The sequence below is a fragment of the Chiroxiphia lanceolata genome, chromosome 3, assembly GCF_009829145.1.
Source record: "Chiroxiphia lanceolata isolate bChiLan1 chromosome 3, bChiLan1.pri, whole genome shotgun sequence".
In the NCBI taxonomy this organism is placed as follows: domain Eukaryota; kingdom Metazoa; phylum Chordata; class Aves; order Passeriformes; family Pipridae; genus Chiroxiphia; species Chiroxiphia lanceolata.
In genome coordinates this window covers 115,324,167-115,347,436 of record NC_045639.1, presented here as the reverse complement: position 1 = coordinate 115,347,436, position 23,270 = coordinate 115,324,167, and the positions used below count along the sequence as shown (strand labels likewise).

Here is a 23,270-nt window from a genome sequence, read left to right as displayed (position 1 = left end):
GCACGTCCCTGAGCTGATCTGTGATCCCCTGCTGGGAGGCCTTTCCTGCATAATCACCTTGATCTCCACCTGAAGCACAGAGCAGTTTTTGCAAAGCTGTTTCAACAGCCACACAATAATTTGGCAAAATCTCATCATCAACAAGCCTCTGGAGAATATAAAACGTCCTAAGAATGAGAGGACACCGTTATCACTCTATAAACACAAAGGCCCATCATATAAAATGGGTTAATTAATCCAGGCTGTGACAGCTGCATGTTTGGCTTCTCTTTTTTTGGATGGGTTTTCACTTCAATCTGCCCATTCCAGAGCATATTGTGAACTAGAATATGGGCTGTCAGTGAAAGCAACGACGCTGTGGAACATCAAGGACACCCCAGAAAGCAGAGACGGAGGGTAAGAGAGTCTTGTACTCAGGGATCAGCCTTTGGAATTGATATATCAGTGGGAATAAATTTTTTTGGTTAGAAAATAAGTGGTGAGCAGGTGGCTTGCCCTGCAGTCCACATTATTTCTGGTAACAGATTATACATAATTCACTGCACATCCTGCTTGAAATACGTTCAAGCATCTGGAAAGAGTGAGGGCTCCTGGTCAGATCCTACTTCCAACAACGCCTTTGAAGCACCTACAGATGATAGATCTGATGGGTAATGGCAATTTCCAGAACAAATCCCTGGATGACACATTTTCAGATGGAAAAAACCTCCCAAACGTGTCTGTAAAAGGATTTAATTTCTGGGCTCTTAAATCTGCAGTGACCACCCTGGATATCTCATGAAACAGTTTGGACCACAGCAACTAGAAGAGACAGTTTTCTGCACGCCCCAAATGGAGGAGGATTTAGCTAAAATTATTTCTCAGTCCTGTTTCTTCTTTTCCCAACCTGCCTCTCGTTTACTTCAGAGGAAAAACCGCCTGTTCCCAGTGGAGAATTTCCTTCCTTGATATGTGAGATACCTCTGAAGGCACGAGCTCCCCCACATTTATTTAATGTCTAGTTGGCTAAAACCTCCCCTCAAATTCTTAATTTGTTGCAGGGAAGATCCTCCAAAGCCAGGAACCTCATTCTTCTTTGCTTCACTGCGATGCTCAAGTAATTCCATTTAAAATTGTCAATGACAGCACCCAGTGCTGCAAGCTTGAACTTTTTATATAGAAACTCTCTTCCAAGGTACCATTTCTCCTGCAGCAAACAGGGTGCCTGTTCCAGGGAGGTAGGAGCTGGGATGACTAAACTGTCTCTGGTGACAAGCTCTTAGTTTTAGACTTTGGAATGAACTGCTTGGACACTGGGGATACTCGTGGTTGCAGTGGGATAAGAGCAAACACCCAACCATGTGTACATGGATCACATTCTGAGGGGAATGTGAGATACTGTGTGTGAGATACTGAAATACCATGTGTGAGATACTGAAATAAAGATGGGAATTTTGGAGTTGAGGGAACACTATCATTCCTTCCTCCTCCACGCTCCCAAATTCATCATAGAAAGAAAAGGAAAAAGAAAACCACTTGTGTGAACAATGACACAAAACTTAAGGAGCTGTACAGGGGCTCACCCAAAAAAACCCAGCCACACAGGACTGTGATCCAGAAACCAAACAAGACCATGGTTTACTTACCTCAGCATGGGGAAAAGGAGGTTCTGGAAGATACACCTTTGTCTGTTTGTTATGACACAACCTGTAAAAGCAAAGGAAACCAGCTGGGTTAGAGGTGCAGAACATCCTGCAGCATCTGCTGCCATCTACTGACACACTGTTTTTTTGTTTTTGGAGAAAACCACGTTTGATTTCTGGCATCAGGTGCAAAATCACTGACTTGTTTTGTTGCTTCCAGTCTTTCTAGTTAGAGGATCAACACCCACATGGAACAACAACTCAATCACAGTGAGATCACGCAGAGAAGGTGCAAGACAGCTGAAGGTAATTCAAGTAATTCTGTACACACTGTAACAGATCCTTTTGCTGCTGAAGGCAAATCTGTAACTCGACATCCCCATTTCCCAGTCCAGACCTCAGCAGTTTTTGCAAAGCCAAATCATCTGTCAACAGAAAAATTCCACTTGCCTCATCCCACTTCTCATCGGTGACTTGGTCCTTTTGTTCCTTGTAAACTCCTTCTCCTGTGCATTTTGTTTTTGTAGCTGCAATGTCAGTAAAATGCCTCTTACCACAGCCCAACACTCACAGGGACCTGCTATTTTACATCATTTATCTTTAAAACACAGATACTGAGAGCTGTTGATGAGCTCTATCCAGGCTCCTGATTCATCCTATTACAGAAGCAAAAGGAAGCTGTTTGTCAGAGGTCTGGGTGACAATTATCTGCAGTGACAATGTCCTGGTGGCTTTTTCTGGGAAACACTGCCTGCCTCATACTTTCACTTTATTAAAAAGCAATAAGCCTGGGTCAAACTAATTTTGATAAAGTCTAAGGGTATTAAGAGCAGGACATTTTCTTCAGCTGACTAAAGGGTAGAACTGGAGGCTGGAATCCCTGAATATCAACCCCAGCTCTGACCCCAAATCTCTGTTTTACAGATGGCTTTATCTCTGCCTCCATTCCACATAAATTCACCAGATTTCAATCCCCTTTACAATTCTCCTGAGGGACCAAATCACATAGGATTTCCAGGGCCTCCAGACTTAAAATATCTGGAGAGGAAGAAAGAAAGGAAAAGCTACCTAACCCTAATAATCTAGAGCATGTCTCCATTTGTAAAAATTTGGAAAGAGTTCCAAGTGGTTGGGCTCTCCTCTCCAAGGCTCAGAATCACAGAATGGTTGAGGTTGGAAGGGACCTCTTGGGATCCAGTCCAAACCCCTGCTCAAGCATTCCCACATACAACAGGTCATCCAGGACTGTGTCCAGTTGGGTTTTGGTGTCTCCATAGAAAAGTCTCCACGTCCTCTCTGCACAACCTGTTGCAGTGTTCCACAGAATCACAGAATCATGGAATGGTTTGGGTTGGAAGGGGCCTTGAAGCTCATCTTTTTTCAACCTCCTGCCATAGGCAGGGACACCTTCCACTATCCCAGGTTGCTCCAACCTGGCCTTGGACACTTCCAGGGATGGGGCAGCCACAGCTGCTCTGGGCAACCTGTGCCAGGGTGTCATCACCCTTCTAGTAAAGAATTCCTTCCCAATATCCCATCTGACCCTGCCCTCTGGCAGTTTAAGCCATCACCCTGTTGGAATTTCACGTTTCAATTTGTGCCTCTTGTTCTGTCAGTGGGCCCTGCTGAGGAGAGTCTGATCCCTCAGCCTTATCTCTTCCCATCAAGTGTTTCTACACATGGATAAGATTCCACTGGGCCTTCTGCTCTCCAGGCTCCTCACTTCTGTGGCCCTGTGCTGGCCTTACTCCAGTAATCCCATATCCTTCTTGTACTTGTACATAGAACACTCCATGTGGCCTCAGCAGGGCTGAGCAGAGCAAGTTCCCCTCTCCTGACCTGAGTGCTCTGCCTCATCCAGCCCAGGATACTCCTGCCCTTTTTTTTTTCCATGAAAATAAATTGCTGGCTAAGCAAAATTAAGCCTGAAAAATCTATTTTGCTTATATAGGGACACCATGGTAGAGGTTTGAGGGAGTAAAACATAGAAACAGGGACAGCAAAAACTCCCTCAAGTCAGGAACATCATTTAATCATCAGTGCCAGTACCAAAAAGGAGAGATTATTTGAGTTTGTACATTCTATAGGAAATGATTCCTCCCTAATTATAGAACATCTACTTACACACACACCCACACCCCCCTGTGACTCCAGAAACAGCCTCCACAATTCTAATCAAGTGTAAATTAGAACATGTCAGGCAGAGAGAACAATTTCCCAGGGCTGAGGGTGAGAACTGGGGCTGGTGGAGCAGCCCCTGGACACCTACCACTCGGCAAAGATCTGGGAGAACTCCAGGGAGCTGTTGGCAACAGGTGAGATGAAATAAAAAGGGACATTGGAGAGCCCTGCAGAGTCAATGTACTGGTACAGGCACTCCAGCAGGTCGTAGATCACTCCAGAGGGATAACAGGGAACCAGCACGTTCCCTCCGTTCCGGACAGTCATCGCTACGGGAGAGCAAAACCACAGAAATCAATTAACAGGGTTCAAATTTAAACTTTTGAATACTTTAATCCAAGTATGACATAAAAAGAAGCATGAATTAGCAGAGCACATTGTGAACTGAGATGAACACTTCTGATCATTAATTACATTTACTTACTGCCTCCTCCGGGCTTAGAACTCCACCTACAGCCTGAGCACATGGAAAACTCCCGACAGGAGAGGGCGGCCTTGCACAGGTACAGGAGGATAAACGAGGGACACAAACCACCTCCCCACCCAAATATTTGCTATCCAGCTATTTGCTGTCCACCAGAAGGGAAGGACAGCAGCTCACAGGTCTCAGCCAAGAGCACAACACGTGGGGAAGTGTTCTGTGCTCAGTTTTCAGCTGAAAGGCTGAAGATGTGGTTATTTCAAACAGAAACGGGTGATGGAGTGTTTCCCCTTTTTAAAAACTAAACATTTCCGTCCTTTCCACGTAACAAGAACAATTTAAAACTTGCAGACAGCATGAGACTGGAAAAGAATGAGGAAAAGGAAAAAGAAAAATAGGTTTACTCTGTAATTGAGACAGATCTGAGCACGACAGCAAAAGAAAGCACTGAGCAAACACCAGTGTTTCTTTGGCAGAACGAATTACAAATTTCCCAGAATTTCTTTCAGAGAAAGGGGAAGTACTTTGTCCAGCTCACTGAGCAATTCCTGCCTCACTAGGATTTCACCTGTGGACGTGGGATAAAACCACCTACAGCTGCCAATTCCACTGCAGCAGCAGTAACATCATGCATCAAACATTCCACAAAAAAGCTGTGGAAGAGCCTGAAAACACAGGTATTACATCCCAACATGATCACTTCCCTGACTTCAATTCCTTGACAAGCTCTGGGGGATAAATCTAGCATATTAAGGGTCTTTCTTCCCCACCTACATGCTCAGGAAAGACTTTTATGGATGAATGTTTGCAAGTTTTATGGAGTCTAGGGAACTTCAAAGGCTCCAGTGGGATCTTTCCCATGTATTTAGGTGCTTTATTCCTTGCAGCAGTCAGTGCCTATGACATGCTGGTGGTTAAAAGCACCGTTTATATCACTTCTAACACAATTGTAGTGCAGTGGATTTATTTCTCCAGGTCACAAACAAACTATACCATCAAAATATTTGTGATTATGAACAGTAATAACTCGCATTTGTCTAAAAATGGAAATGCCACCAAACATGCCAGCAATGTGTTACATTATGGGTAAGTCTAAACTATCCCAGCTGTAAACAGGATGTGAAGGGAGGAATGAGGAGATTAAGAACAACATTTTCAAAGCCATCTGGGGGTGGGAGTCGAGGCTCTGGCTCCAGGACCAGAACTTGCACTGTGTCATTACACACCCGAAAATTCTGCAGAGAGCAAAGGAAAGCACCCACAGCCAGAGCAGCAGGAATGCTGCACACACCAGCTGGGATCAGAGTGCAGGTTAAAGAATGTGTCCAGGCCACAAAAAAATGTGAGTTTCATTCCTCTGTGGTGGGTTGACCCAGGCTGGAGAAAATGTAACAAAAGGCTTGTGGGGAGAGTTAAAGACAGGGAGGGATCAATCACTGATTGCCATCATGGGCAAAACGGACTTGACTTGGGGAAATTAGTTTATTACCAATCAAATCAGAGTAGGGTTATAAGAAATAAAACCAAATCTTGAAAAAACACCTTCCCCCCCGCCCCTCTTTTCTTCCTTGGCTCAACATCAATTCTGATTTCTCTGTCTCCCCTCCATCAGTGGTGCAGGGAATGGGGGCTGTGGTCAGTTCATCACATATTGCCTCTGCTGCTCCTTCCTCCTCAGGGGAGGGCTCCTCACACTCTTCCCTGCTCCAGTGTAGGATCCTTTCCACGGGAGCCAGTCCTCCAGGAACTTCTCCAGTGTGAGCCCTTCCCATGGGTTGCAGTTCTTCCTGAACTGCTCCAGTGTGGGTCCCTTCCATGGGGTCAGTCCTTCAGGAACAGGCTGATCCAGAGTGAGATCCCTTTCCACAGGGTCAGTCCTTCAGGAACAGGCTGCTCCAGTGGGATCTGTCCCCCCTGGGGTCCCAAGTCCTGCCAGCAAACCTGCTCCAGCGTGGGCTTCTCTCTCCATGGGGACACAGGTCCTGCCAGGAGCTGCTCCAGCCTGGGCTTCCCACAGGTCACAGCCTCCTTTGGGCATCCCCTTGCTCTGGTGTGGGGTCTCCAGAGGCTGCAGGTGGATCTCTGCTCCCCCATGGACCTCCCTGGGCTGCAGGGGCACAGCTGCCTCTCCATGGGCTGCAGGGGACCCTCAGCTCTGGTGCCTGGAGCACCTCCTGCCCCTCCTGCTGCACTGCCCTGAGAGTCTGCAGAGTTGGTTCTCTCACATACTCTCACTCCTCTTTTCTCTGCCTGCAGTTGTGCAGGATTTCTTCCCCTTCTTAACTCTGTTATCCCAGAGGCTCCACCACCATCACTGATGGGCTCAGCCTTGGCCAGCAGTGGGTCCATCCTGGAGCTGGAATTGGCTCTGTTGGACCTGAGGAAGCTTCTGGCAGCTCCTCACAGAAGCCACCCCTGCAGCCCCCCCAGCTACCAGAACCTGGCCATGCAAACCCAACACAGCCTGAATTCACAGCTCTCCCTCCCCACTCTGGGAACCTCAAGCCTTTTCTGGTGAAAACAAGTAGAAGTTCAGGATTCCTGAGGCCACAGAGGAAATAACATAAGGAATATGAAATCCCAATCCAGGGAGTGGAGCACTCTTCCAGCCAGCTGCCCACCAGGCCAGGGACCCAGGGTTGCTGTCCCATTAAATCCCATATTCTTGGTGGCACAGGATGCACCCTTGAAACTGGCCCAGTGAATATTCCTATTCCTCCTAAGAGATGAATATTCACCATATTGCTTTCCAAGCAAGCAGGAGGTCCAGTCTGGCTCCCTGCACAACTACAACAACTTTCTAGAGCTGTCAGTAAGAGGACACGTCTATTTGAAAGCTCTTTAAAGCCCAATTTATCTCTGGGAATGATGGATGCACCCTCTTGATAAAAAGTTGTATAACAATCTCAGCATTTCAAATTTAGTCTCCTTCAGTGGCTCCATCACAAGTTGTTCAATTCACAGCTCCCAAAGAGGTCCTTGCTTTTCCAACAGCTGCCACCACAAGGTCAAGCTGGCACCTAAAAAGCAAACTGTGCTTTTTTTTTCTGCTTTATTTAAACACACACTCACACAAAATGTCCCAAACTGTCCCCACAGACAGTTTTCTGATGATGCCCAAGGCAATGTGAAAATACAACTGCTCTCCTTGAGCTGCAGAACGTTGGTGCTGAGCATGGAAAAGAGGGGTTTGGAATAAACTGAGAGGGATTTAGAGATGGGACAAGGTGTGGTTTCAGTGCTGCACACACCACGTGGAGAGGAAATCATGGATGTGACTTGGAAATCATGAGAATCAGCCTCTACAACTCCACGTGCTGGGATGAGAACAGGGATCAAGGTGCAATTTTCACACTTCCATTTCTGTGCTTCATGACCCTTCTCACCAAGCTCATCACACCCATTTTTGGTGAGTTTTGGTCTGCTTTAGAGCTTTTACCAAGTGAATTCTCAGCTGCTTCTGCACTCCCCTGAACATTTTGGAAATGGGAAAAACAGACGAAAACTACTGTGCTCAGTTTGTTTTTCCCAGTAACCCACTGCTTTTTTCACTTTTTTACACATTTGAAAGAAGACTGACTCCCAGTTTTCTCCTCCTGATGTTGGGTAGATGTGTAACTGCTGCTGGTATCATGTGAACACTGTATTAATATAGAATTACTTAATTTCTTCAGATTGCTGTTTTTTGGCTAATACAAGTCCCATTCCAGATTCTTCCAATGGCATTATTTTAAGCATGAAGTTTCCTTTGGTTTTTAACGATTTTCTCATTTCTCTGAGTTTGTCTCATTCAAGACAGAAGCTGGAAGACCTTCTGCAAACTCCTTAAAATAGTTCAGAGTGTCCCTGTCAACCAGAACAGCTTGGGCAGACAAACCCACCTGTACCAACATATGTAACAGGTTTATTTATGCACATTCAACTTCTGGATTTTGCTGTGGCCCAAGTGCATCTCTAAGACTTCAACTCGTAAAAGCATTTTAATTAGCAATGATTAATTAAAATGAAAGGGTTTACTCAGCATGATGGGAGGTGATCATGCCACCATGATCCCCCCTAAAGGTCCAGGAGGGACAGAGAAGGGCAGCACATCTGGATCTACCACAGCAATGTCACCAAAGCTGATCACAGGGTACTAAAATTACCAACAGTGCTTAAAAACAGTGAAAACACAGGTGGAATACACACATGTAAAACACACAGCATTTAGGAAAGGAAGTCACAGGTGTTAAGAGTTAACACAGCTTTGAGGGAGGTGGAACAAATCCACTGAACTTCACTAACTACACAAAAGCCATGCTGGATTCAGGAAATTCCTGAAAGAAAAACACTTGAAGGTTATGAGAGGGGAGTATCCTTTAATCTCACTATGTTCTACTCTTCTCCAGGTATCTGCTCATGGATCCTGTTGGAGCCAGGATAGTGGCAGAAGGATCTTTGGTAAAACCCTTGATTCTCACACTTATAAAATGCCAAAAATGTGTTTTAATAAGAGAATCATTGAATGGTTTGGTTTGGAAAGAACATTAAAAATCACCCAGTTCCAACCCCCTGCCACAGGCAGAGAACCTTCCACAAGACCAGGAATTCAGTCTGATTTAGTCTTGTAATGTCTTTTGGTAACTTTTGTAAGGATCCTCCCATCACAAACTTTTTAGTTTTCTTCGCAAAAAGTGGTGAATTTAAAATAAAGGGAAGATCTCAGGCAACATCCAGCAGGACAGACATAAGAAAGTGGTTTGATGGAAGAAGGGTGAGAGCACAGAGGAACTGAGCTGGGGGAAGGGGAGAAAAGGAGAGAACAGCACTGGATGTGACATTCCAAACAGGCTGGAAAATGCTGTCATTCACACTGATATCACAGCTTTGCAATTATCAGCTTTTCCAGCTGTGAAAGCATCTGATTAGATTTTATATTTTTGGGGGGTCTATAAATATATCTTGACTTTTTTTTTTTTTTAAACAGAGATTGTGCTGTTTGCTTTCGATATATTTAAAAATCAGGTGTAAGAAGGGAAGCAGATGTGCTTGTTTTCAAAACTGAAAGTCATAAAAAAGCACGTTAAGATTTTCACACTGGCTGATATACAGGAAGGAAATAGTAATATTTCAGCTGGGAACAATATCCAAAGCCCAGGCCACACGTAGCCTGTTGGCAGCCAAGTGACATACTTAGCAAACCAGGAGCAGCAGATGATTAAATCTCATTATACCTGTTCCATTCCAAAACATTTTAGGTACAACTTGTGTCTCTCCAAGCACTTACCGTATTAATGACATCAGGAGCACCTCGTAAAATCCAAACAGGTAGTTTTATGCCAGCAGCTATAGCTGGACAACTTACTCAATTCCAGGAATCTCAGAATTATTTCCCACCCAAAGCCATGAATAAGATGATAAAACAGGCAGAAGATTTCCCTCTGTGACCTACCCAAGTTGCTGCAGAACTCTCCCACCATTCCATCCGGGTTGGCGGTGGGGATTTGGGTCAGACCCGTCAGGATGAGAACATCACTGTTTTTAAGAGAAGCCTGGTCCATGGGCTGGAACAGAGCACAGGGAAACAACATCAGGAATGGGAAGTTATAACACAGCTTTCTCTGGGCAGGACATAACAGATACAGTGACCAAGAAGGAGAACACATGGAACACTTTAAACTTAACGTTCCTCCATCTGTGGAAACCTGACTGGAGTTAATAAAAACACAGACAACTGTCCACCTGCATCCAAGAGCCCAAACAAACAGCGGAATTGGAACTGGATCCATCCCAGAGAATTCCCTGTAGTCTAATCAGTTCATGGCCTCAGGAGCTGAGCACTGAGAAGGCCATAATTTGCTGAGGATGTGGCAGTGAGTCAGGAAGGTCTGACACGTGCATTCTGAGCTCTGGCTGCTCTAGTTTCCCTTTGCAAATCCAGGTGTCAGCTTTGATTTCCAGGGCTCTACAGGGGCAGCACCATTTTCCTCAACCCTTCAGTGGATTCCCTTTGGAAGAGGTGAGATCAGCAAAGGCCTTTGGGCTTGAAGCTCTCAGTTTTGGGTATGAATCTGAATCACAGGATCACGGCATCATAGACTATCCTGAGTTGGAAGAACCCCCAAGGATCATCCTTCACCCTTTTTTCACTTAAGTCTATTAATTAACGTGTTTTATACTGGTATTTTCTTAAAGCAGAATGAGAATGCAAACCCATTTCCCCCATTAGTAAACAGAGAGTAGATACTCTCTGCAGCCTCACCAACCAGGAAAGATTTCTGCCAGAAGAGACTGATGAAGAGATCACTAAACCTTGAAGACCACTGTGAGGTTAATTCCCCTGATTACAGCTCCCAGAGCCATTCTGAAGCAGTTGAGAAGGACCTTGCTCTGTTAAACAAACAGGGGAATTTCACATCAACTTTGACAGAAGTTTACACTGTGCACCCCCTTGTAGGATCAGACCTGACACGTGAGATTTATCCCCATCTCCGACTCGCCGTAGTGTGTCCGTGAAAATGAAATGCCAATAATGGCAATAAAAAATAATATGGAATGTGCCTGTGATAATGTACATAATGATTATGCCATATTAGATCCACATAATTTCACATGCCATTGCACTGAGAGGGCCTGCATTGATTTTTTTGTGGGTTAATGTAAAGAATATGTCTTAAAAAGCTTTTAGTGACACGTCTGAACCTGTGCTGTCAACTCCTGTTCTCCACTTCAGTGGCAACGGTGTCAATTCGAGCCTCAGGAGAGGGGGAGGCAAAATTTCAGTAGAAACCATCTGCCAGAAGACAGAAAAGGGAACAATTAATGGTGCCAGGCCTAACTCCCAACTCGCTGGAAAAGTGCTCAGGTTTTGCTGCTGTTCAGAAAGCCCTGGATATGCTTAAAGGATACCCCTTTTAACACAAAGTGCAGCAACTGTTTTCACACACTGCTCAAAAACTGGGGATTTCATGATGAACTGCTCACCACCACTCTGTGGAGAAACAGGTCAGACAAACAACGCTGATCTGCTGAACACAATTCTGCCTCTGTGCCACTCAAGATATTGTTATCATTGCATGTTGTCTGTCAAACATCAGAGGGATGAAGAGCTGGTTGGCAGCTCACAAAAGCCACTTAGTTATTACAGAATCCATATTGGAGCAGCCTGTGCTGGCGTTCACAGGGATGAACCCCAGGAGAAAAACTACCCATTGCCTTCAAAAAGCATCTGGGAGCAAATACAAGACAATGCTGATTTCTGGTGATGTCCGTGATGTGGTAAATGACAGGAAAAGTGCAAACTGAATGTGATTTTCATTATCTGGTAAAATATTTCTTCAAACTATGGGTTAGTGTAAAATTAAGCAAAGTGCAAGGGACTGGATGGTAAAAAACGAGGCTCTGGAAAGCACGTGGGACAAGCAGCATTGTCAGCAGTGAATAATCCCAGTTCCATCTCTTGTTGGAACAGGTCCCTCGGGTTTCAGGGAGGCTCCCAGCACCTTCTCCTGCACTTTTTAAGCTCAAACTGCCCTGCCTGATGCTCCCACTTCTGCTGCAGGTTGCAGTGAGTGCAGATCAGAGCTCATGGGCTGTTCACTCACACCCCATTCCCTGCCCCTGGGAGTTAATTTCCATAAAAACAAGGCTTTTACCAGGAGTTTCCAGAGAAATGTTCACCTTTGGAAAATGATGAAGTGTGGCCAGTCTGACCTGATAAACTGAATCACCCCTTCACATCAACAAAGGCAAAACATTCTCAGTTACCAAACTACTTCTTACAGAAGCTTCTCCTCACAGAAATATTCCTTTTATACCTTGTCAAATATTGCTGCTCCTTCACTAGGAGGGGATGAGAGAGCACAACCCAGGATGGAATGAGGCTGAGGAGAAGAAGGGATTTAGGGGCTCTGATACATTTTGTGCAGCTGAAGAAGGGCCAGACTATTAAGGATCCTTTCTCTACTGCAGCTGCTCAGCTCCTGAGAACAAGCTTTTAAGTGAAGGATGCTCAGAAGCAAAGCACTCCACAGATCCCCACCTTGGGGGAAATCACTTACTGATCATCCACCTGACACATCTGCTAAAATTATTTTTAAATACCTCCCGCTAATAATGCTTTTAACTATTTTGACAACTTCTGAAGCCCACGGCCCCGCAAACTTCAAACCATTCTTTGCACTAAGAATTTATGGATCTGGAGAGAATTAATTTACTGGAAATTACATCTACAGCACTATAAAGACTTTGCCCTTAGCAGAGCAGGGTGGAAGAGTTGGCAGGCAGTTAGCCATCATTTCTCCCAAGGAAGGATGTTTCAGAAGTGATATAGAAGCAGTCTGTGAACTGTCTGTGAAGACTCGTTGGTGAAATATGGATTTTAAAAAAATTCACAAAAGCTCTCTTGTTTAACTCTGTTGAAAATTTCCTGCTTAAAGAGAATTTCAGAGTTATAAGTGAACATCAAATCACCAATAACACAGAATTTTAGTTATGTTTCCCTCATAACTACTGATACCTGTCACTTATCAGGGTGTGTCTTATCAATGCCCACTAAGCCCAGCCATTGATAACAGAATTACCTTAGGATGGCTTCTATCCTAAACCTGATCCCAGCTGGAATAAGCCCTTCTTTTATTTTTAGCAAAGACATTTCCTTCTAAAGAAGACTAACAGAAGTGAGGGGCTGCACCTGAGGGTGTGTTGTAAGTAGCGAAGATCCTGAAACGTAGGAAACCTTTTCATAGTGCGACTGGATGATCCAGTTGGAACTTCCCAGAGCGTAGCCCGAGCTCAGGGGGGTGACCTGCACAGCACCAAACAGCTCCTGGAACACACAGCAAGACACATTAACTTGGGTGAGCCCCAAAACAGGTCATTTTATCATCAGTGATGTGAATTTTAAAAGCAGTTCTGCTACTCAAAGCCTTTATGAAGCTGTGAATCGCTCATGTCTAACAGGACACACGCTCTGACAGGTGCTTTTCCTGAGGCAGGGCCTCCATGAAGTCTCTTTTCCATGTGAATCCTGTGACATCTAACTGAGCTCAAACTTAACCATACCTCAAAAGGAAGGAATCACCCAGGGTCTTGGTTCTCTGCCTGCCATTGCTGTATTAAAAAAGTTTGTAGGAGCTTTAAATCTTTGAAAACTCTATTCTCCTTTAGTCAAATTAAACTGATATTGGCCAGCAGGAGAGAAAGAAGGACAAGCACTTCTCCACTGACAAAAAACTCTGCTTGGGTTGCAAATTTTACTGTGGAAAACAACCTCAAACTCACTCACTTTTTAACTTTACTTCTTTTTAGATGCTGTCTACTGGTGATTTAGAAACACCACCCTGCAAACTCAATCCACATTTTAGTTTAAGCATGAGCAGCCTGACAGTTGTCTCCTTCCCAGGTGTCATTAGAAACCTGCACACAGCAATGTGTTACCCTTGTTTGGAGAGAGGAAAATCAGCCTCCACGAACACTTCCCTAATGTGATCTACTTTCTGGTTACTGAATAATGGAACAAGCACCTGATTCCTGCAATACTAATGATTTTTCTACTATCTCAATACACATTTGGATGCCTTGGAGAACAAGGCAGGGCCTCCATCCCTCAGAGCATGTAAACCAAGGCTCTAAAGTCTGGTTATAATTTTAAAAGTTACCTTTGGGAGGAGATAAAATATGTTTGGGGTTTTTTCCACAGTAATTGTAAAAGAATGATTGGCTTAGATGTACAGAGGTAAAATTAGGAGGTGCATCCACACTGTGAGTGTGGTTGAAAATGAAGAGTAACAACCCATGAATACTGAGGAGTCACAACTTACTTTAACCCTTTTTTTTTATTTCTTATGGCCCTGAATAATAAAAACAGGTACCATGACCCACACAGGAGCAGGGATCATGGCCATGTGCTGCCTGCAAACCACAGGGGATCTGCAGACTATGGAATTGTTGGTTCAGTTCATTCTGGAAACTACAGTGGATTATAGTCAACAACATTACAGACAATGAGTGTTATCTGGGAGCTCTTGGAAGGGAGTTTCTGCAGTTCATGTTGAACCATTAGGTTTTGTTTACAATCCCTAATTTACAGCATGGAAGAAAGTGGAGGCTGAAGCACTCAAAAGACTCCCAGAAGTGAGATACGGTAACTCAGGAAGGGATGTGGCTTTACAGAGAGGATCCATCCATTCCCTGCATCCTCCCAGCTCTCAGTGGGCTGGCCATCAACTCCAAATTTGAAGGTACACCGCCTTAAAATTGGCCTCCCCAAGGAAGAGGAGAAACAAATGGATATTCCCTGATTTCACCAAACCCAAACCCTTCCTGGGAGGCAGAGACTGTGGAACATTCCTTATAATCCAGTCTTGCTTTCCTAGGCTACAGTAACTAGATCTTACACAGGAGCAGGAGGGGAAAGAGAAAAGGAAGGGCATTTCCAGGGAAAAGATGGGAGACAAGCTGTTGCTGTTGACCTGAGGGCAGCTTTAGAGGTACTCACAATTTTCTGGGAATATCCCACGAGCTGGATCTTACTGAGGGCTGCATTCACTTCTGGCATGGTGTAGCACTTCCTCCACATGGACACCTCCACCGCGTCCTTCAGCGGCGCCGGCAGCAACCTGCACACAGCAACACCTTCAGAATGTCCTGGTGGACTTTTTACACCCCTCTCTATGCTCCAGATCTTAGATTTCACTCTTTTTGTTTTCAATATGCCTGGTGCTTCTAAGTCAGGGCTCCTGTTGAGGAGCAGCCCATTCATCCCCACCCCAAGGACCGCTGTCCTTCAGCTCCTCGTTGCTGTTCTATCCAGCCTTTGCATCAAAGAAGGAGCTGTGACCGAGGTGTTATCACAACTCTTGTGGTGTTTTCATCACTGAAAAATGAGATGTCAACATGAAATGCACCACCAGCACTGGCAGAGATGACTGGGATGTTGGATCAGTGTCTATTTTGCACATCCTAATAATCTGAAAACATGTGAATAATCTAATGCCCTAATAATCTGAGACAATCCTGTGATTAAAATCAGGTACCAGACCATGACCAGGGGTGGCCCTGCTCTGAGATTTGTCACTGGTCTCTTCCAAGAGGACGTGTCCCTGCAGCTCAGCTTCCCTGCCCTCACCCCCCAGTGCACTGGCAAGGATGCACGAGCTGACACTGCAGAGCTCTTTGAAATCCCCTACACGGAAGTATTTAAGATGTTTTACACCAAAGTAAAATCCATCCATTCTGCCCCTCACAGACATTGCAAGTGAGCTGGACAGCGTTGTCAAGGGAAGAAGTGAACTATAATGTCACAGGCTCTAAGAGGGATGGCTAACTCCTGGGAAATAAATCTTCCTTAGGAACATGGACTGAGGCAGGAAGCAGCACAGCTGCCAAATGCGTAAGAAGAATAGGATATTTTTTTTTTTTGTATATTAAACCAATGCTAAATCAAAGGCTAATTCAAACCAATTTCCAAAGATTTATGGAAATTGGTCAAGTTTCTTTGATCAATTTGTTTAAAGGAATTTAATTTATTGTTATATCTACTAGGTCAGTGAACTCCTCCATAATTTAAGATACTGAAGAAAGGATTAAGGGCAGCTCTTGCCAAGACCACTGCACAGGTCTGGAGCGATAACTGTAATTCCAGCACACGCTGGCTGAAAGCTCATTGTGCTTCAGGAAACAAACAAAGCCTTCAAGGTCTTTTTTGGGAAGTCAAGCAACAAAAGGCCAAACAATGTGGATAGTTGTCCACCACTGCACTGAAGCAAATTGCCTGTAAAAGCCTTTAACCCACCGTAAGAGGCATTTAGTGTTGGATGCTTTCAGGAGCTTCTCTTCTGGGAAGAGGAGAATATTTCTCCAGGTAATGGAGAAAGTGGGGAATTGTCCTTGGTGATGGAAGGAAGTTTCTATCAGCCTTGACTCTGTGTCTCTGCTGTAAAAATACTCTGATCCCTGGCAGAGACCAGTGGCACCACTCTCCAGTGGTTTCATTTGGGTGAGTGGCACAGAGACGACGAGGTGCTGGTCCCTCAGATGTGCCCTTGCTGCCACTCAGTCTGTCACCCTTTAAAATCTGTAAACCCACTTTTAAAATCTGTACAGTTACTAGAGGATACTTTACAGCCTGGAGTAAATCATCTAAAATCATGGCAACACCCTGTTACAGATCACCTCCCAGCAACCAGATGTTTGTGGGCAGATCCCGGGACAGCCACAAGCAGGAGGGTACCATGAAGCAGCACCATCAAGGACACAAAATTTAGGCTTGAGAAACTCAGAGGTTTGTTTTTTTAACTGGGCATCTGCACAGAGACAATCCCTCCTGGTCCATGCAAAGGGTGACACTTAAGATATGACATAAAAGAGAATTGTTTGAAGGGAGAGGAGGATGCAGCAGCAAACTAGATCAGAACTTGTCCCCCATTCAGCCTCAGGAAACAGCCTGTTTCAGATATTTCAGAGAAAGATATCAGAAAGCATCAAACAAGAAGTCAACAAAGTGCTTTTCATAAGGCAAACTTCCTCTTTGCCCCCTGAATCCCAATCAGTCTGAAAGATATCCTGGCTGACATCTACAGAGCTCATCTCAAATAAAACCCACTGGCAATAAAGCTGGCTAAGCTATTAGTTCAGATTGGATATGATAATGGAAAAATGTAAACCATTCTAATGAACTTATTATTACATTTTATACAGTGTTTGCATTTAAAATGCTCCAGTGCTTTATCTAATGGAGATGACAACACTTTGTGTTCTATACTAACTGTTCAGAGTGGGACCAGCTGAACTGCAAAGCAGTAATGGGGATTGATCAGCCTGAGAAACTCAAGTTACACTCAGAAGTAATAAATATTCTGTCCCAGCAACAGCCTGAGTATTAAAAAACCCCAATTCCTCAAGGATCACATTTGCTTAACTAACGGATGTCAGCCCAACCCTGCCTGTGCCATTAGCCAGGTGCTGATTTGTGGAGCAGTGGAGGTTTGCTCACATGCTCTAATAATCAGTTCCATTCACTCCTGCCTGACACTTGTCACCAGGAGCCTCAAAACACTTTGCAAACATTAATTAAGTCCCTGGGTGCCCTCTGGGGTGGGTGGGAGCTCTGTGTTACAGAAGCACAGGGAGGTGAAGAGGGGAACTCAGGGCAAAGGTGGAAAGGGAATTCAGATTTGTCTCCAGACAGCACTGGTTTGTGGCCTCATGGCAGAGTTTCTGATATACAAATTTATGTTACTAAATAGCTGTTTAGTACCTCCCTGGTACCCCTTCAGAACAGTTACATGATGGGACCCAGGAAGAACATTAATTTTGAGGTACTTCCTCAGAAATACGAGAGAGGAAAATGTATTTTAAATACCACTTCAACAAAAAAAGACTGCAGCCTCCTCCAGCAGCTGGACCAGAACAAAGATTCCCTCTCTGTGCTTGCCTCTGGAATAGTCAGCAGCATGTGAAGTGCCAGGCAGCACTTTTCCTAAAATACGACCACCAGGCAAGTGACATTCTCTGAGCTCCAAGATATATGACCCTCCTTCAAACTGTGCATACAAAACACCACGGTGTGATGGGAATAACGGCTCCAGAACTCCCTCTCCACACACCAGGAGCTGTGTGAGGGTGTGATGGGAATAACGGCTCCAGAACTCCCTCTCCACACACCAGGAGCTGCAGGAGAGGGTCTGCTCAGGCCAGCAAAACTCCAAAATTAAAAAAGAAAAAAACCCACTATTCTGAGAATCCTGATAAACTTTAGTTTGCTTTACATCCGAGTTTTACTTGCCTTCTTCACAAGACTGAGAGTGACAGTGCAAAGGCTGCTCCTAAGCTCAGCAGGGAAACACAATATACAGCTAAAACCACAGCAATTGAGATTTTTAATTTCTTTGTTTTGTGGTACTGGAAAATATCAAGACTACTTTTACAACATATGAAACAATTCATTTTTAGGAACTTTTAAATCAAGCCACCTTAAGAATTAGTGGTAGAAAATGGCAGATCAATTAAAAATGCACAAAGCAGCCTTTAAAAATAACTTTCTAATCAACCAACCCTATCTTTAAAATGTGCTAAAAACGAAACTCTCTCCTCCAAAGAACATGTTGTGCACCTGAAATTGGTTTTATTTCCAAGGAAAGCATTATCTGCAATTAGTAAACTGTATGGATAATTTTTAGATTCCACAGGCTTTTCAAAATGCTAGATGTAGAAGCCCTCAATTTTGAGCACCTTGTTTTGATGAACAGCTGGAATAATGGACATGGTGTTTCCAAATAACCTTTTTTATTCAGGTTTTGATTTGGTCTGAAGCTTTGGAAAGCCAAAAATCTCACTTCTGCTGTTCAGGTGTAAAAGAAGATGGTAAGAAAGGTAACACTGCTCTGTTACCTCCAACAGCTGTGTCTTGACTTTCTTAGTATTTCAGTGAACACGAATGTAAATATAATTTTAAATTTAAATTATTCCAATACAATATAATTAAGTTTAAACAGCCTGCTAATTTCAACAATTTTTTATGATGTTAATACAAAAATGTGCTGGTTTTATCCACCACCATGGAGCTAAACTAAATCAAGCTTGGGAGGTTGGAAGCCCAACAATGTGTGAATGATTTAGAGAAAGAACCGACCCAAGTGAACCTTTTTCTTGGAAATCTCAAACGGTGGGAGCTGACCCATCATTCCAGTGAATCCTAAACTCTGGTTAGTGTTTCAGGACAGCCACCTTTCCCGGTGACTTGTTCCTTACCTCTGCACCTCCTTGTTCTTCCACATGGAGGCAGACTGAGCCTTTGGCACGCGTTCAATGGAATTCACCAGTTCTTCCATGAGGAGTCTGAAAAGATGATCAGGACCAAATTAGTACTGCAGCCCCTCACACAGGAGAGAGTTGAGAGCTTTGTCCCAGATCTTTCCAAAATACCCCACAAGCTGTAACACTGTCAGGCAGTTTTAAAGAGGGAGCTTCCCACAGAGCCATCGCAGCAATTACCGACAACCAACACTGTCCCTCTTTCTCCACAGAGCATTCCCAATTCCATCTGCCTGGCTGTGACAGCACAGGATCTGGCCCCACTGGGTTATGGGTTATTTGGAAAGTGCCAGATAATTCCTTCATTACTGACATAACCTGTCATATGGAATGAGACAAAACACACAAGGAAAGCTCATTAGCTGGTGCCTGTTTATCACCTGGAGAAGCCAAGCACGTTGTCAGAGGGAACTCTCCTCCTTCCTCTACCAGTGCACATTTGAGACAGAGAAATATGTCAGGTATTAGAAATTCTCCCTGCAGATTTCACTGCATCTGTAGTTGTGTGCAGGCTTGAAGGGAGGAAGTCACAGAATTACCTGCAGAATGGCATCTGGAATTACTTGGGATGGGGAGAACCACACCAGTACATTCTCCCACAAGACTGTTATCTTCAACTCTGGACCAACCCCAGAGCTCTATTTCTAGGTCATATTCATACAATTCCTTTCACCTACAAGGGCCTTCACTTTCTGTTTGTTTTCACACAATGGGGGAATTACTCTGACATGGGAAGTGGGCACAGGACCTTTAACAGCCAAAGATTCCTGCTCTGAAGTGCTTACAGAGTAGTTCAGATACCAGGGCCTAATGTGGGTTCTAATTACTGAACATGGCAGCTGCTCTGCAAGAGGGAGGCAGAGACCACAAGGTCAGTTAGGCCTCATCAAGGGACAAACCTGCAGGGTTTGGTGTTGACCTATTCAATCAACAAGACAATTTTGTAAGAATACACTGGCAAGTTTGGTGACTATTATGGGTCTGACCACATCAGGTCTTAGATGTTCTATTTCAGTCTCCTGTTGCTGCTGTTTTCCTCAGTGCTTCTCTCTGGATTCAGAGCTTATGTATCTCCACTGTCATTTGAGGTGAAGTCTGCTTAAATTCCCTTCCATGGAGTGGAGGAAAGTGTGGTTATATGGAATCATAGAATCCTACAATGGTTTGGCTTGGAAGGGACCTTAAAGCTCATGAGTTCCAACCCCCTGCCATGGGCAGGGACACCTTCCACTAGCCCAGGTTGCTCCAAGCCCCAGCCAACTTGGCCTTGGGCACTTCCAGGGATGGGGCAGCCACAGGTTCCCTGGGCAACCTTTTCCAGTTTTCTTATTGAAAAGACTCCTTTTGTTTAAGGGGATCAGAGAGGAGCAGGAGAAATCCCTAATCCATGGGTTTCAAAGTTGGCTATAAGGCAATTGCTGCTCCAGGTGTCTCAGCCCACTCCAGATCTACTGTCCCACATCAACTGCCTGGATTCAACACCAAGCACCCGCTGCAAGTGTTGAAGGTGGTTCCAGAGGTTGGGAAACATTGAGTTAAACACATTTGCAGCACTAAGGACTTGGCTGGTGTTCAGCTCTTGCCTAAGAGCCTCTTGGGAACATGAGACACCCCTGCTCTCCCCACGCTGTCCTTTACACCTTCTCCTGAGCAGGGATGAAAGAGGAGTGGAGAACATGAAGGGGCTCTTTACCTGCCAATTTGAACAGTGGGCTCAGTGGCATAGACTGTCCCAGTGAACCCTGTGTACTCTGTGATGTAGGGCAGTGCCATCATGCAGTGATAGTTGGAGATCAAGATCACATCCACTGTGGAGAGGTCAAGCAGTTCAGTCTGAAAACAGAGCAGAGAGATAAGCAACACGTAACCCTTTCATGCCGTTTAAGCAATGGCAGAAAAACTTCTTATTCTGTTTTTGGTTTGTTTTTTTTTTTTAATTTATAGTGCAGGAATGTAACCAGTTTATATAAAAAAAAGTCTGTCTCGTGCCATGCCTCAGCTGTGGCAAAGATTAATATTTCCTTCAAATTGACAAGATTTATTTAAAAACCCCCCAAAAGGAAACCATGTCCTGGGTTTGTCTGTGTTTCATACATGGAAATGGCTGCTGTTAGGAGATCCATGGTGATCACACTTTTATCAAAGTGCACTTCCTCAGGGAGGAACAGACACCAAAACTTCTGCAGCACTGTTTTAGCAGGGTGGCTCATATTTTTTTTATGCAGCACATCCTACTGTACCCCAGGAGAGTGAGAGAGATGAATGAAGACTGTATTTATTCCTACACTTAAAATAATTTTATTTTCCCCAAGTAAACTCTTGGCATCTTTATCATTCACATTTTCTACAGCAGGAGATGAAGCTCATTCATAAGCTACAACAAAACAGTTGGGTGGGTCCAATTTGTTTTGATGTGACTGTTTAGACAAGAGTTCTGAGAGCAACAGAAGATTTCACACATTGTTAAAAGAATTTTAATTAGAAATATTTACTGGTAATGCTATAACACAAACGGTGTCAAGTCATGAATTTACAAGATGTATGACCTCTAACTCAGTTATTATAGAGCAGCTAATGGAATTCAACACTCATCAAGCACATATTATCTGATTACAAGGCTTGGTCCAGCAATTTGAATAAAAAAGGCAGGAAAGTAGGTCACTCTGCTTTTCAGAGGGCTGACACAGTGCTCTGGTGACAAGCTGCTTAACTCCTCTCTAAGCACTCATGGTTTCAGTCCATGATCACAGCTAATGTTGGAGCCATGATCTCCAAGCTGGGAACAGGAGGTGAAACACCATCCTGGGATCCCTGACAGGGCACCTTTTATCTCACTGAGCTTCCAGGCAGAGACACACTCACTGCGTGGTATCAATGGATCCGCTGATGCCTCCTTCTGTCAAGGCCTGGTTCCTTCATGAACTGGTTTTCAACTTGTCCAGAATCAAATTCTAGAGTGGCTTGAGTGGGAAGAGACCTTAAAACTCATCTTATTCCACACCCTGTCATGGGCAGGAACATCTGCTATCCCAGGTTGCTCCAAGCCCCATCCAACCTGGCCTTGGACCCTTCTAGGGATGGGGCAGCCACAGCTTCTCTGGGCAGCCTGTGCCAGGGCCCCACCACCCTCACAGGAAACAATTTTTTCCCAATCTCCCATCTCTCCCTGCCCTCTGGCAGTGGGAAGCCATTCCCCTTGTCCTGTCCCTCCATCCCTTGTCCCAAATCCCTCTCCAGATCTCCTGGAGCCCCTTTAGGCACTGGAAGGGGTTCTGAGGTCTCCCTGGAGCCTTCTCTTCTCCAGGCTGAGCCCCCTCAGCTCTCCCAGCCCATCTCTCAGAGATGCTCCAGCCCTGAGCTGAACCCCAGCCCAGGTGAGCCCCTGGGAGGATACACACCACCACTTTCCAGCCTTCAGCATCCCACATCTCAGAAGCATTTACTGAAAGGATGAAAAGGGTGTCAAAACCAAAACAAAGTCAAATCTTCCCTGGGACTTGCGGCGATCTCACCGAAGTGCCTTTGAACTAAAGAGGTTTCAAAATGTTTCTTGAAATGTGAAGTGAAAGAGCAGAAGGTTGCCAAGCAAAGAGAGGGCTGCACCCTGCACTCTGACATGTGTGAGTGTACTCTGCTGCCCAGACAGCCTTTAGCACCTTGTGGCTGCTGGATTAGATCCAAATCTTGGCTTGCTTTGGCAATGGTGTTCCTGGAAGCGATACCGTGATTCTCCCACTAACTGCTTTTGCAGACAAGTTTCTTCAAAAGAAGTGGTGTGGAAGGAGACAAAGGGAAAGACAAAGCCTCTTTCACACAAGCTCCTTCTTATCCTGCCAAACACCAGCAACGTTCCCACCGTGCTGATGCTTTCAGCTGGCCATGACACCCGAAACTCCTGCAGGCAGGTGAGCTCGAGGTGCGAGCTGGGTATCACCAGCACATCTCTTCCTGGTGCTCACGGAGACTTGGCATCTGTTGGGAACTTTGGAAAACATCTGGGAGGCCAATTTTAAAGTCCCTGCAATGGTGACAAGTGCAGCTGGTTGTTGTACCATGGACTGCCGGGAAGCAGCTCCATGCAGTGGTAACATGGGTAAAATGAAGCAGTGACTCCCTGTCTGTCCTATTTAGAGCTGCACATGTGGGTGTTTTCCAGTCCAAAAAAAGTAACCAGAAAGCCTGGCTGAAGCATCCTAAACCCCAGCAGATTATCCTCCCTGCACATGGTCTCAATTCCAAAGGGAATCCAGCAC

The 23,270-nt window shown here is 44.8% G+C and overlaps 1 protein-coding gene across 2 annotated transcripts in view; it reads right to left on the bottom strand.

Annotated features, from left to right (window-relative positions):
- Nucleotides 1-23,270, bottom strand: part of INTS9 (integrator complex subunit 9) — a 62,259-nt gene that overhangs the window by 26,306 nt on the left and 12,683 nt on the right. For both annotated transcript variants that reach the window (XR_004356468.1, XM_032684641.1), the window contains exons 5-11: nucleotides 20,711-20,850; nucleotides 18,955-19,041; nucleotides 14,702-14,822; nucleotides 12,896-13,030; nucleotides 9,656-9,767; nucleotides 3,892-4,072; nucleotides 1,626-1,686 (exon numbers count right to left, since the gene is read on the bottom strand). Coding sequence is in view for 1 of the 2 variants with exons in the window: in XM_032684641.1 (XP_032540532.1) it covers nucleotides 1,626-1,686; nucleotides 3,892-4,072; nucleotides 9,656-9,767; nucleotides 12,896-13,030; nucleotides 14,702-14,822; nucleotides 18,955-19,041; nucleotides 20,711-20,850 (837 nt within the window). In the remaining variant the exon portion in view is untranslated. The remainder of the gene's footprint in view (nucleotides 1-1,625; nucleotides 1,687-3,891; nucleotides 4,073-9,655; nucleotides 9,768-12,895; nucleotides 13,031-14,701; nucleotides 14,823-18,954; nucleotides 19,042-20,710; nucleotides 20,851-23,270) is intronic.